The following is an 11,768-nucleotide window of genomic DNA, read 5'->3' on the forward strand; positions in this document are numbered from 1 at the left end:
ATTAGTGCTTGTACTACATTGTCAGGCTTGTGGGGGGTAGTGGGGGGTGGAGAGGAGAAACTATTAGCGGAGATTAAAGGTCTGCCCTGATCTCTGCAGGATTCCAGGCGACAGGAATGAGCCCCCCAGACTCCCTTTGACTGTCCCCGCCCCAGAGGAGGGGGGGGGGGGGGGTCTTTATGCCACTGACCTTGTCTTCCAGTGAGAATCAATAACTCCGGCACCAGCGCTGACACCTGGTGCAACCAGTGATAGCAAGTGTGTGTCTCTCTTGAGATGTACAGCAGCATCATTGGCACCTGCCGCTCTTTACCGTAGTACAGTGCTTCTTCTTGCTGCCCTGGAAACGACCGGCGAAGCTTTTTTCCACGGGTTCATTTGGTGCTCCTTGATATGCCCTCAGCACTATTAAAATGCAAACAGACTAATGAGAAATGTATCATCTGACCTGTTTTTCTTGTATTTTATCTTTGTAAAAATGACTTGAATTGAATTATTTTACTGCACTTTCACACCACAGCTCCAGGGACACACTCATGCATTAGAAACTGATCCAAACATTCGTCAGTAACTGCTTGCCTAGTACTGTGTCGCTGTGGTCTGGAGCCTATCCTGGACTCAAAGGGCATGACGGAGGGTACATACTGTGGGAGGAAACCAGAGCATCCAGAGGAAACCCATATATAAATGACATATAAGTCCTTAGAGATACACACATCTCTAGCATACAAAGCCTGCTTCCTAACGTGTGTGAAAAATGAGTATGTTTAATAAATTAATATATTATAAACCGCAGCCACAGATTCCTGTTAGTGGAACATCATATAGCAGAAAAAGTCAAACAGTCAGCATTTTATTGAGGACCTGTCCACTGTGAATGGGGTACTGCATGCGTTTAGATGTTTACATTATCGTTTTAAAACTGAGACTTCAGGCCAGACAGCAGTAGTTGTGTTTGAACAAAATGCACAGGTAGGAAAACATCTTCCAGGTAAGAGCTGCAGAAATAGAAATACATCTTATAAAAACAGATGCCACATAATCTTTTTTATAAAACAGTAAACACACAACACGTTCATAAATTAAAGAAATAAAAAGGTTTGTATTTTATGTGGATGATAGATGGTGGGAAGTGATAGTGCCGAACACCCCCCCCCCCCAGGGGTAGAATGGGTGAGTAAACAAGTGTCAAGATAAACACCTATGTTTGCCAGTTCACATTTGGCTCTATAATTTACATCACAAACTGGGTTATTACATGTCTACATGATCTATTTGGTTTTCATTGGAAGAGTGGAAGTCAAGGAGGAGCGCTGGCTGGGCTTCTGGGTCACCAGCAGCGCGTGGTAAAAAGCTTGGGTGAGCGTGCAAAAATACAGCGATCGCTGAGCGGTACGAGGACTCGGGGTTTTTCACCTTCACTGCTACGCCTACGGTTGCCATGAGCAATAAAGTACAGGGGGTCTGAGCTACCTGAGGAGTTACACAGTGCCTGTGGAGAAAAGCACGGTAATTATAGCACCTGGACTCATACTTGCTATAGTGCTGAAACACAGAAAAGTACATTTGTTCTGCGACGGCGCTTTTCAGAATAGCGCGGTGATTCCTTCCAACACGTGTGAATATTCCGCATAATTCCAACACCATTTTTGCTTAAATAAAAAGGACAAAAATTTACTTTGTACATCCCTGTATTTCCTCACAGAACTCTTAAAGTCTGAAAAACTTTAAAAAGCAACAGATACACCACTGGTTCTTTTTACATAGTAAACATGATGCGTTAATAAACATTCACTTTCCTCTCCCTTCGCTGTTCAGTGTCTGTCTCTCGTGGGAGAATGTCGGGGGCACGTGCCCTGTGACCCTAGATGCTGTCCTCGGGGGGCTGTGTGGAGGGCTGGGGTGCACGTCCCGCCCCACCCGCCCCGGCGGCAGGAAGACGAGCGGAGAGAAAAGCGGCACGTCACTGTTCCAGCGTCACCACCTCCACCGCCTGCCCATCCAGAGTGACCGTGTTCTCTATCCGTGTGGTGACGGGCGCCATGGCGACCTGCACGGGCCTGTTACCCTGGGCAAGGCTGGTGACCACAGTCTGGTACATGCTGACTGGGATCTGGACGAGTCCTGGAGGGGTTGGGGGTGGGGGGGACAAGTCAGAGGACGAGTACTCAGTAGCAAATCCTGCAGAAAACATGCACTCATGCAACAGCGTTGAGGGAAAACGGCAGAGGGACACGTGAGGACGTGGGGAGAAAACAGAGCCTGGATGCTGTGGACGGTCAGTTACGGTCAGGGGTTCCAGTGGAGACGGAGCTCTTAGAACGGAAAGAGTGTCGTCGGCAGCAGCCGGTGGAAACACAGCCCTGCGGCACCTTCCCGGTCGAGGGTGCCCGACACGCACACGCAGCTGTGCGCGTGTGTGTTTCCGAGGTGGACCAGTTGGCTGGGATGTAGAGGCCACTCTTGGAGGCCTGGCTCGGATTAGGCAGGGGTCATACAGATCTACAGGACACGCACGCACACCATCTGTCCCACGAGTGCTCGCCGGATTAGAGGATCCAAATCCCAGGCCTCTCGGCTCCCCACCCCCACTTCACAAACAAGGTGCCACCCCACCCCCAGTCCCTCATTTAACATGGTCTTAGGGTTTTCAGCCATCACCCTCACTGTGCAGTTTTACATTCTGTCTATGGCATAGAATTAACCGACAGGGAAACAACAGCAAAGCCCACACACCTTTAGCTCGACAACGGGAAGAGCCATGTCCCCGGTTAGCAAGCGAACACGGGGAGTAGGCTGTGCGGGGGGGGGTACTTACCGCTGCCATCCTGCACCCCCGCCAAAGCTCCCACGGCAGCCGCAGTCTCCCCCGCCAACACGATCTGTCCCCCGCCCTGGAGTGTGGCCTCCGCCAGTGTCGCCACCGCGTGGGCCGCTGCCTCGCTGCAGGCGGAAGACGGGGTTACTGCACACACAGCTCTCACACACACACACACACACACACACACACACACACACACACACACACACACACACACACACACATTTCAAGAGTGCTGTGTTATGAAAAATCCTATACACAGCTATAAGAGCATGGGGGAATAAACAACCAGACAGAAAAATCTCTGGCAATATAGGTGCACACATCTATTTATCACATGGGTGGTAAAAGAGAGGTAAAGCAGCTGATGGCGCGTAAACAAAACCCTACATCAGTCTCGGTTAAGTCCTTGGCCTAGTGGCCCAAATGCAGGTTTTTGTGCCATTCGGAGCAGCAGTGGGGTGTGGCTGGGGGTGTGGAGTGGGATTTAGATCCCTAGCGGCCCATCCCTCTCTCCTGCCCATAGAGCCCTGGGATTATAACAATCTGGGCCTGCCGAGACAGTACCATCCTCAGGGTCTGTTCAGCTGGTTGCTCTAGGATTGCATGGTCAAAGTGGCCATGGCAGGAGCAGGGGGCAAGGCCTCACATTTACAGGTGAATAAAGGAGCAGTAAAAGTGGGGAACATGGATCTGGATCACTTCTCAGGAGCAGAACCAAGTTGTTAAGAAGAACTCAGGCGCAGAGTTTCCCCCCTGCTGGTGCCCACCTGGTCCAAGCAGCAGAACCAGACAAACTCGCCTGGGATGAGCAGGTAAGAGGCTCTGAGAAGCAGGAGATGTCAGAGAAATCGCACTTCAAACTGGACGAGCAGCTACCCCGGTACGATTACCCTGGACAAGGAAGTGATCTGGGGGCAGCTACCGATGGAACACTCTTCCTGGAACGACGCAAGTGCACTCAGCAACACAGCTAGGGGTGGTGGGGGCATTCAGTGCTGGGCAGCGGGTGTTTGCGGGTGTTGCCCCTCTCTCTCCAGCGTGACGGCAGGGCTCTGCTGGGTGCGGTGAGGTACGAATCACAGTTCACTGCCTCCTTGCCCTTGCTCACTGCTACACTGAGCCCCATGTCCAGATACCTGCCTGACATGACCAGCACTACCAGAAAGCTGATCAAGAAATGCCTGGCAACACAAATAAGTGGAAAAAAGTGATTTCTATTGACACAGAATGATGATTCACTTGCTTCAACGAAGAAGCTAAAGAACGCTGCCCCCTAGTGGGCAACAAGTCTCCTCCCTTGTGACTAAACATTTGTCACAACGCTGCTGTTCTCTATGCATGTGCTCCGTCAGGAAGATCCCACCAGCCCAGGTGTGCAGGCCTTTTAAGCAACGAGGAGAACTATGGACTTGATGGGCTCACTTGCCACGCTTACGAGCGCCGTACCGGTCGGCTCATTCCCGGCTCTCCGGGCAGGGTCGCGTGAAAGGGCCGTGAGGTCAATCTAACTGTGGGGAAGGAGTGGATCTGAAGCCCATGAGCTGCTTTTCTATCTGCAAGGCACATCCTTCAGCTCTCATTGACACCCGCTGTCTGCCCCGTGAGCCCCAGCACCCTGCACTGGGCTACAGTCCCTGCAGTTCCCCATGCGACTGCTTCCTTAAAGACACAGACATGCCCCTAAAAACAATGCAGCCTTTTCAATAAAATACCAAATATACGCCGCCCACCTGATCAGATACACCTGCAATCGCAGCTCTACTCGTTCCCATCATCCCCCAGCCCACAGAAAGGTAGGGGATATCGTTAGAATGAGGAGCGTGATGAGAGCGCAAACACATCTGCGTGTTCAGTCAGAGCGCAGGTGAGGCCAGGTAACTAGCTCCCGCGGGGGGAACAGCCGTGGGCTCCGTCTCCAAACCTGGGAGCGCAACTGTTGTGGAAACCGGGGCCCCAAACAGCTGATGATACGGTTGCATCAACCAGGTCCTGCATCACTTGTTATACACAGCAAAGTACCGGTGACTCTCGACCACACATCTGACTGACTGAGGCTGAGAGGAGTTTCTTTACACACAGACAACATTAAAGTCGGGGTAAAGCGTGATGGCAAATCAACAAACAGCACTGCACTTACGTATTTATCTCATGCTTCTCTCCAAAGCAACTGACAATCATTTATACAACTGGGTAATTTTACTAGAGCAATTAAGGGTAAGTACCCTGCTCAAGGGTACTGCAGCTAGAGGTGGAATTTGAACCTGCAACCTTTGGGTCCAAAGGAAGAAGTTTTAACCACTACCTACCAGCTGTCCTCTATAACAAAAACCTGTTAAAATGTACATGTTTTGTTTGCTGCCATAAATGTTACCTCATCTGATAACCCCCCTGCCACGGCCCCCTCTGGTGCCCCCTGATTCATTCCTCCAGGGTACACCCAGCACCCGCCCCCCGCACCCAAACCCTCTCCCACAGCAGCCTCTCCGCACCTGTTGAGCGCCATGGTAACCGTAGCTCCGGGCTGCATTTCCTGAGAGGCGGCAACAGCTGCCTCCGCCAGTGAAGCCACGGCCTGCGTGGCCTCTGATGCCTGGGGGGTCTGAATGGTCATCTCCCCCCCCTGCAGCGTGGCCCAGTTCTGCTCCACCTGTGCGCACAGACGCCTAGTCACCGAAGTTATGGCAATCAAGGAACCACGTGGGAAACTGAAGCGGAGCGTTTTTCGATTCCCTCACCTCTCCATCGGCCCCCGTTGAGTAGTTAACCTGCGCCACGGTAACGGTAGCGGGCAACTCCGAGGCGTCGGTCAGCGTGGCCACCGTTGCTCCGGTTCCCACCTGTGAATACAGTACGGGGAGCAGGGGGCCCGTAAAACACCGGGGGCCCTTTTCTCCACCGGGCACCAAACCCTAAGACTCATCACGGCTGAATTCCACTGCCTTTGACATTACGTTTTGCAAAGATGCTGGGAAAGGCCACTTTGAGAAGTACAATTTGTCATGTGACTCATCTACCCAATCAGGGGTCTGTATACGAGGAGCTGAAAAAGCCATCGGTGTCGGCGAAACAGCACAAGGAGCTGCTCCTTCACCCTCTGCAGCTAGTCCAAAGCCTCATTTAATTGAACTCTATTGACCCCAGATTAGCTCCGCCCCCCCGACCTCTAACACACGTGTCCATCCTCCGCAGAGACTCACTTGTATGAGGGACACGGTGCCGTCGGGGTTGCTGATGGTCTGCACCACGGTCTGCGAGGGCACCAGGTGGGTGATGCTGTGGGCTGTAGCCGTGGCCACGTGCGGCTGCGCGGCCTGCTGCTCCTCAAAGGCGTAAAGCAGGTCCTCACGGCCGTGCTGTTTGTAGCAGTTCTTCACGATGGTCCTCAGCGCTTGGGTCCATGACACCTGCTTCCGGCACAGACAGGACACGTCAACCCGCTTGGCACTGATGTCATCTGTCCACAACCAGGTCTCTCCAGTATTTATGGTTATTCGCAGCTGCAGATTTATCTACCGACAGTCCAGAACCCCTCTGAGGGCAGGTCACCTGGTACCCTAAGTGATATCTCCACTTACCCTGGTCTTCTGGTCCTCAGTGCGCACATCGCTGCGCACGTTGGCCCAGGGGATGTCGTCCGGCCACCACATGGGCTTGCAGCTCTCCTTGCCCCAGCCTGGCTTGCCGCGGCCTGTTGAGTACTTGAGCATCTCTGGGATGAACGCTCGCAGCTGGGCCTGATGAGGGAAGGGGGGGTCTGGGGTTCACAGCCAATCAAATCCCAGCACGAACACAAGGAATGAGAGCAGGGGTGGAGCAGCTGACCTTGTGAGCCACCAGAACCACTTGGGTCACCCACACAGCAAGTTGGCTGGTCGCAGCACTTTTCTCAGTCTGCTGAACCTCGATAGGACCTGAGAGTAGCGCTGCGACCAGCCGACTTGCTGAATCCACATCGATTCTGCCCTGTGTCACGCACAACCTCTCATACACCGTTCTGCTGGGACCCAAAGCAAGAAATGGGGGATGGTGGGGGGTCTGGCCCATCAGCCCACTATGACAGGATCTCCCATCCCTCAACACTAACACTAGACCCAGGGCACTCACACACATTATGCCACGGGTGACATAAATGGGTCCAAAAAGTCTAAAAAAAACCCCCAAAAAGCTGGTGACTATATCCAGATGGTTTATGAATCTGGGCATTATTCTGGGCAGGTGCTTAAATTATAGGTGAGAAGAACGAGCTTCAGCTTCAGCTCCAATCCATCAGGGAGCCAATCAGCAGCAAGAGAAGCAGCCGTATATGAGCTGGGGGGGTTGCTAATTACAGGCCCACGCACACCTGGGCTCTGCCCACCCTTCCCCAGGGAGACCCTACCCCCGAGCCCCTAGTCTCCTTCCCACTGTACCAAAAACAAGATGGGCTGCTGACACCACCACAGCCGAGGGTGCTCGGGGGGGGCCTTGGGGGTGGTGGAAGGCATCTGAGCTTTTTTGTCCACTCTAACACACCTGGTGGTCTTCACCCCTTTTCCCCTGGCCATGAGATGTTGGAGTGAGCAGAGTGGCAAAGACGCACGTCTTTGGCGGGGGGGGCACCAGCCTGCTGCCCACAAGAACAGGATGTAGCACTCCATCCAACTGGTCCCCTCTCTGGATTCTGGAGGACATACGACCCCAACCTCCACCCAATCCGCTCCTTGCAGGTTTGCCCCTCACCTGCGTCATCTTGTCCACGGAGACGGGGATGCCGTCGATGGTAAGGGGCGGCAGCTCAGAGCTCAGCTCTTGGGGTGGGGGTGCGTGCTCAGCGAGGGCATTCTCCAGGTCCTCCAGGATCATGTTCTTGTACTTCCTCACCTGTAGATGGCAGTAGCGGAGAGAGCGGTGAGTCGAGGAGTTAGCGGAGGAGGAGCTCGGCACGCCTTTTTCGAATCGCACTCACCACATTCTCCAGAGGGGCGGCGCCAAACACTTTGAAGACGGCGTTCGGTTTGGAGGGCGACATGCACAGCACGATGGCCTGCTGGCCCACGCGGGTCGTGTACTCATCCAGGGTGGCTCTCAGCTTTCTGCGCAGCGGAACAGCGGCACTGCAGGTTATCACTGTTCCGGCACATTCTCTGCTTCGCATATTCGGACGTTTCGAGGCATGACACTGGAGGACAGCAGTGCTTCGGGGTCCTCGAGTCCCAAGTGCTCAGGTTATCAATTTCCAAACATGGTAACTAACATTTTTTTCAGGGTCTTCCTTTATTTAATCACCTTTCCTTCACTCGACTCTTTTCTGGACTGTTTGCTGCAGAGTAAACGGAACCCTTATTTATCCGCCACGCTGATGGATAACAGTAAAACACACTCAGACGGATAGGACTGTGGAGCCGCCTTAATTCACCTCTATTCCACGGTGTTTACAGCTCATGTGCGCTCTTTGTGTGATCTTACTCTAATGGGGTCGATAAGAATTGCTAATCTCTTACCATGGAAAATGAAGGAGAACGTAACAATAACAATAAAATAAAAGGGAGATGAAAGCAACAATGTGACTGGCAAACAACTGGCACCGACTGCCAGTATGAAGACAATATATTTTTATTCTCATTTTAATTGGCTCTAACGTAATGTAACCAGCAAAATACATAAAAGAAAAAATAAGCACTGTACTCTGCCTTACAGAAGAATTTTTATTCATAACAGCTGGTAGCGTAGTGGTTAGAGCTCCTGTCTTTGGACCTGAAGGTTGTGGGTTTGGATCCCACCTCCAGCTGAAGCACCTAAAAGTGACTTAGGAGTAAAGTGTGTGTTGAACAGGCTCATTGTGCTCGTAAGCAACTCAGCTAGTGTGTAGAGCTTCCTATGCGAGTCCCAGGGGTGTGGGGGTTGGGTGACTGACCGCAACAGGCGTGTTTGCTGCCTTTTGCGTATGGAAGGGTTGGATTCAAAGATGTGCGGCCGCTTCCTCTTCTTTCCCGTCGCCACGGCAGCCGCCGCCGCCATACCCACCGGCCCTGAAATGGACGAACGAGCGTGGCGTAAACACTTGAGCTTTCACTACTACGTTTACCGGAAACCCCAACCCTAGAAAATGGACATTCTAGTGTTATGTACCAAGATGGGCAACATGCTTTAATAGCCAAAATTACACATTCTGTACAATCTCACTAGACATCTACAAGACAACTTGACTTGTTAAATAATTTTCAAGGGACTTCCACTGTAATCCCAAGTTTTGACTAATCTTTATTAGAGGAGGCACACTGGCACAGCAGGCACTGCTGGTGCCTCATAACTCATGTGTAGCTTGTGCTCCCCTTGTTCAAGTGAGTTTCTTCTTCGGCATTCTCCACATTCCTCCTACAATCCAAAGACATGTGTTTCAGGTGCAATGCTGGCTCTAAACTGCCCGAAGTGTTAGTGAATGAATAAATGAATTAGTGTGTATGATTGCCTTGCAGAAGACTAGCATCCTGTCCAGGGTGGATCCTGCCTCATGCCCTATACTTCCAGGTAATACTCTGGATCACCGTGACCCTACCCTAGGATAAGCTTGGATATGGACTTCACTGTATCATTACAGTAGTGGGGTACAGTAGAAATAGCTCAAGTGCGCCACCTTGTGGAGACAGCAGAACAGCAGCTCGCAAATGACTTATTTTACACAACAACACAGGAAGGTCCGCTGCCAGGGTCTACCTGCAGCGGCAAGGTGAGCTGTGACGTCATCGGTTCCCGTGGAGTTAAGGATGTCGGAGTCATCATAGGCATCATCCTCCGGCGAGGAGGGCGAGTCCTCGTCGGCGCTCAGCATGCTGTGCTCCGTGTAGGTGGCCACGTGCACCTGCTGGGCCTCCATGGTGGTTATGTCTGGCTGGTGCACGCTGTGCTCCTCCATGATTCTGCAGCTCCCCTGGATTGCACTGGTGTAGAGCTACACACACACACACACACACAAACCCTAGCTGCATTTGTTTATACAGTAGTATATACTATATTCTCATAGATAACTACACATCTAGATGACCTATGCTCGCTCAACTGAATTTCACAGTAACCAAGTGGAACGAGTAACGCTTCTACTGTCAGCACTGAAATATGGTTTCGTGTATGCCGATTTGCCCCAGAGTGTCAAGAAGCGATGGCACATGTTTGAGCTGAAAAAGTCACGTGACAGGAGTCCGGTGTCCGGCAAGGGCGGTGCAGCCGAAGATGTTGAGCCGCGCCGCCAGGGGGCGCCAACTCCCCACCGCTGTGAACGGTGGGACCGAACGGGAGAAGTTCAGCGTCAAGTCCGAGATCACGAGACACACAAATATATTCCTTACATTAAATATCAGTTTATAACACTGCACCTCCCACGTGGCTCCCTGCGGAGTCCGAACGCGCCCCGTAATAACTACATTGACTCGGTGCGAATTTACTTGCTGTCTATTATCCTCACCGGTTTTTGCACGGCAAAAAATAAAATTCAATGTTGCCACTTTTTTTATGTGGTTTCCCTTGGGATGAGAAGAGTTTTTATCTATTTTTCTGTCTATTACATTCATCGACGACCTAAATATAATAAAGAAGTTACAGAAAGTCAAGAGGGAGTCTCACCGGCTGAGGAATAAAATTTCAGTTCTGGCTATAAATAACGTTCAAGAAGCCATAAGCGTGAATTATGAATAAGGTGAAAAATCAAGATATGAAAATAAAGGAAAATTTCCAAATGTACATGTCATTATTTTGTACAAATTATTATTAATTATTATTTTTTTAAACCGTGTGAAATAGGTGTTCAAAGGGTGTTCACAGGACTTCCAGGCTGCAGGGTTTTCACTGTTTTTGTGCGAAGTGTGACCTTCTTTCACAACATTCGCAGGCAGCACGAGGGGTCTTGTCATTATTTATTAATTTATTATTATTATTATTATTATTATTATTATTATTAATATTATTGTTGTTGTTGTTGTTTTAACTTCAGACACCGTACACACGCCGTGTGTGTCTGTGGTTTTATTCATACACGTTTCGGCTCCTCCCGTAACTGTGTGTCCACGAGCGAAACTAAGGAAAATGGGCCGAAAAGGACACTTGCTGTCCCTCGTTAAAAACGGCTTTAAAAGCTGATCTCAATGCAGCAGAGTCCAGCGGGCCGCCCCGCTACCCCGTCCCCCGGTCCCCGTTCACTCGGTCCGGCTCCGCTCAGCCCGACTCCCGGGCCCTCGACAACTTCCCGCCGAGTTTCCCCCGTCTAGCTGACGGCCGCTCCGCTCCCCCACCGAGGGAACCCGACGGCCGGTCAACAAGGGCCTGCTGCTGCGGCCTGGAGGCACACCGAGCCACAGGGCTCATTAAACCGGACTGAGGGGGTTCGTCGCAAAGCCGCCCGGGTGACAGGGACACCAAAGTGGCCGAACCCGGACCCGCTTCTACGCTGCTGCTCTCCTGCTCACTTCTCTCCCCATCACTCCCCCGCCCCGCCCGCCGCTGCCGGGTTCGTTGGTGCGGCTGCGCCGCGGCTGAAATAGCTGGAGATTGCGCGGTAGGGCACTAACCTCAGAGCGGCTGCGCTACTTCGGGCCTGCGCCACTTCGGGCCTGCGCCGTACGGTGCGGGAGCGGGAACGCGAGCTCTAATGGAGGACAAAGAGCGGCGCGCTTAGCTGCGCGCTCCCTCTCGAGCTGTGCGGCTCCCGCAGGCTGCCACGTCACGATGTGGGCGTGGCCGAGCCCGTCGCCATGTCGAAGAGGGAAAATGGCGGCGGTGAAACGAGCGAGGGAAGAAGGAGCGAAGTGTGGTTCGCTGCGTGTTTCGCCACAGTTTCCTCTGTAAAGGAGCACAGCTCAGCTGTATAACCGAAGCTCGTTGATTTTCCGATTACACAAGGGTCGAGTTTTTGCGATGACTCCTATCTTTGAACGATATTATAATAATAGTTAGTTTACACTTGACTTTACACACA

General features: G+C 52.0%; 1 protein-coding gene across 5 annotated transcripts; it reads right to left on the bottom strand.

Annotated features, from left to right (window-relative positions):
- Positions 1–1,091: 1,091 nt before the first annotated feature.
- LOC108920729 (nuclear respiratory factor 1-like) lies at positions 1,092–11,486 on the bottom strand. 5 transcript variants are annotated; one of them, XM_029247550.1, is made up of 11 exons: positions 11,362–11,486; positions 9,518–9,752; positions 8,718–8,832; positions 7,770–7,896; positions 7,544–7,684; positions 6,400–6,558; positions 6,022–6,228; positions 5,560–5,661; positions 5,314–5,471; positions 2,819–2,943; positions 1,092–2,124 (listed from the first exon to the last, which is right to left on the bottom strand). In XM_029247550.1, the coding sequence occupies exons 2-11, from the start codon at positions 9,714–9,716 to the stop codon at positions 1,964–1,966; spliced, it is 1,494 nt and encodes a 497-aa protein (XP_029103383.1). In that variant the 5' UTR covers positions 9,717–9,752; positions 11,362–11,486; the 3' UTR covers positions 1,092–1,963. The 5 variants fall into 5 exon arrangements, with proteins under 5 accessions (XP_029103383.1, XP_029103381.1, XP_029103382.1 ...); XM_029247548.1 differs by having other exon boundaries at positions 5,560–5,670; XM_029247549.1 differs by having other exon boundaries at positions 6,022–6,231.
- Positions 11,487–11,768: the final 282 nt, after the last annotated feature.

Source organism: Scleropages formosus, chromosome 21, assembly GCF_900964775.1.
Source record: "Scleropages formosus chromosome 21, fSclFor1.1, whole genome shotgun sequence".
Classification (NCBI taxonomy): Eukaryota; Metazoa; Chordata; class Actinopteri; order Osteoglossiformes; family Osteoglossidae; genus Scleropages; species Scleropages formosus.